We start from the raw sequence: 1,488 nt of genomic DNA, 5'->3' as shown, positions 1-1,488 counted from the left end.
ATGCATAAAGCTCTAAACACTAAGGATAAGCTATGTAAATTTGGGATAAGTGTCCATGATACCTGTGAGGTATGTGGTTCTGAGACTGAGACGGCGCCGCACATGTTCTTTGCTTGTGTGTATAGCTCAAGAGTCCTTCATCTTGTATGCGGATTGATTGGAGAAAGTATCCCAGCTGATGCTACCACAGATTGGAGGAGAGGTTTGAGGGGTTCTGGAATAAGGAACGACTTCATCAACGCCATCATTAACGCATGCATCTATGGCATCTGGAAGCAACAGAATTTATGTAAACATGAACTGACGCTAATTAATCCAATGAAATTGAGCAAGCAAATCGTGAAAGAGGTTACATATCGTACCTTGAGCTCCAAGGAGATTCTGGGAGTGCGAGACAGAGATTGGCTGGAGGGATTGAGGAATTGCGCCTGATTGAACCCAGATGACGACAGAGGAATCAGGATTATTTGAAGAAGGAGATGATATTTGAGCTTAAAGGGGAAAGTGACGATTCTTCTGGTGAATGTTGTCCAATAGGTGTGTGACTGAAAGTAGTGAGTAGTAGTGTTAGGTTGTATAGGCTTGTTTTGGGCCGTGAATAGAATGAGTCTTTTAGATCCGAGATGGGTCTTTAGACCACTGGACTATTTGATGTATGGTCACATTTTTTCAGTAATATACTTACATTTTACCGAAAAAAAACAAGTGGTTTTGTAATACCCGGTATTTTAATATGATATTATATTAGGCCGAGTTACCAGCTGGGCCGTGTAGTGTATTTGTGACTCGGGTAATTATGTGACTCGAGTTTTTAATTAATCTAACTAGGCTAGGCCCGTATCGTCTTAATAGCACCTATCCTATATGTATAACCCATCTAACCAAACCCTAATCTCCCTATCACCATATTCATTTTAACCATGAGAAAAGAGAGAAAAGAGAGAAGAGGGAGCCGTGTGTGAAGGGAGCCGCGTGAGGAATTGCGAGGCGATTTCTCAGCCTATTCTCATCCTATTTCGTAAGTAGACTATCCTATTACCTCCTTATTCAATTATTAGCATAATTATAGTAGTATTGGGATAATTTTCGTAACCCTAGAATTGGTTTGGGGGTTTTTGATTATAAATTGTATGAGATAAATGAATGGAATAGTTACAACAATTTACAGATTCGTTGGTCTGTGTTATTTGAGTGTTTTACCTGTCTTAAAGCCGTGGGATGCAAAAAGTTAAAGCAGAGACTCATGTTTATTCCAAGCCTAGTTTATGCCTGTGAAAATTGGTAGCATTTCACTGTGTAGTTTTTCCTGAAGAAATTATTTGTGAACGTCTATCTAAAAAGTCCGCAAATCAGTAGAGGCTGAAAGATTACTTTTAAAACATAATTTAGATATTGAATTGGGGCTGGGTCTTTTTCATATATTTAATTTAAAGAGTTTAGATGATTTAGGCATTGGTTTTACTTAAGAATCATTTGTCAAACTCGTTT

At 38.4% G+C, this 1,488-nt stretch overlaps 1 protein-coding gene across 1 annotated transcript; it reads left to right on the top strand.

The window, feature by feature from the left end:
• On the top strand, positions 1-432 carry LOC141601528 (uncharacterized). The gene has a single exon (XM_074421819.1). It carries the CDS (start codon positions 1-3, stop codon positions 430-432), a length of 432 nt encoding a protein of 143 aa, XP_074277920.1.
• Positions 433-1,488: the final 1,056 nt, after the last annotated feature.

The sequence above is a fragment of the Silene latifolia genome, chromosome 9 (assembly GCF_048544455.1).
Source record: "Silene latifolia isolate original U9 population chromosome 9, ASM4854445v1, whole genome shotgun sequence".
In the NCBI taxonomy this organism is placed as follows: domain Eukaryota; kingdom Viridiplantae; phylum Streptophyta; class Magnoliopsida; order Caryophyllales; family Caryophyllaceae; genus Silene; species Silene latifolia.
The sequence above is the reverse complement of the archived record's forward strand: the minus strand, read 5'-3'. Positions and strand labels throughout refer to the sequence as shown.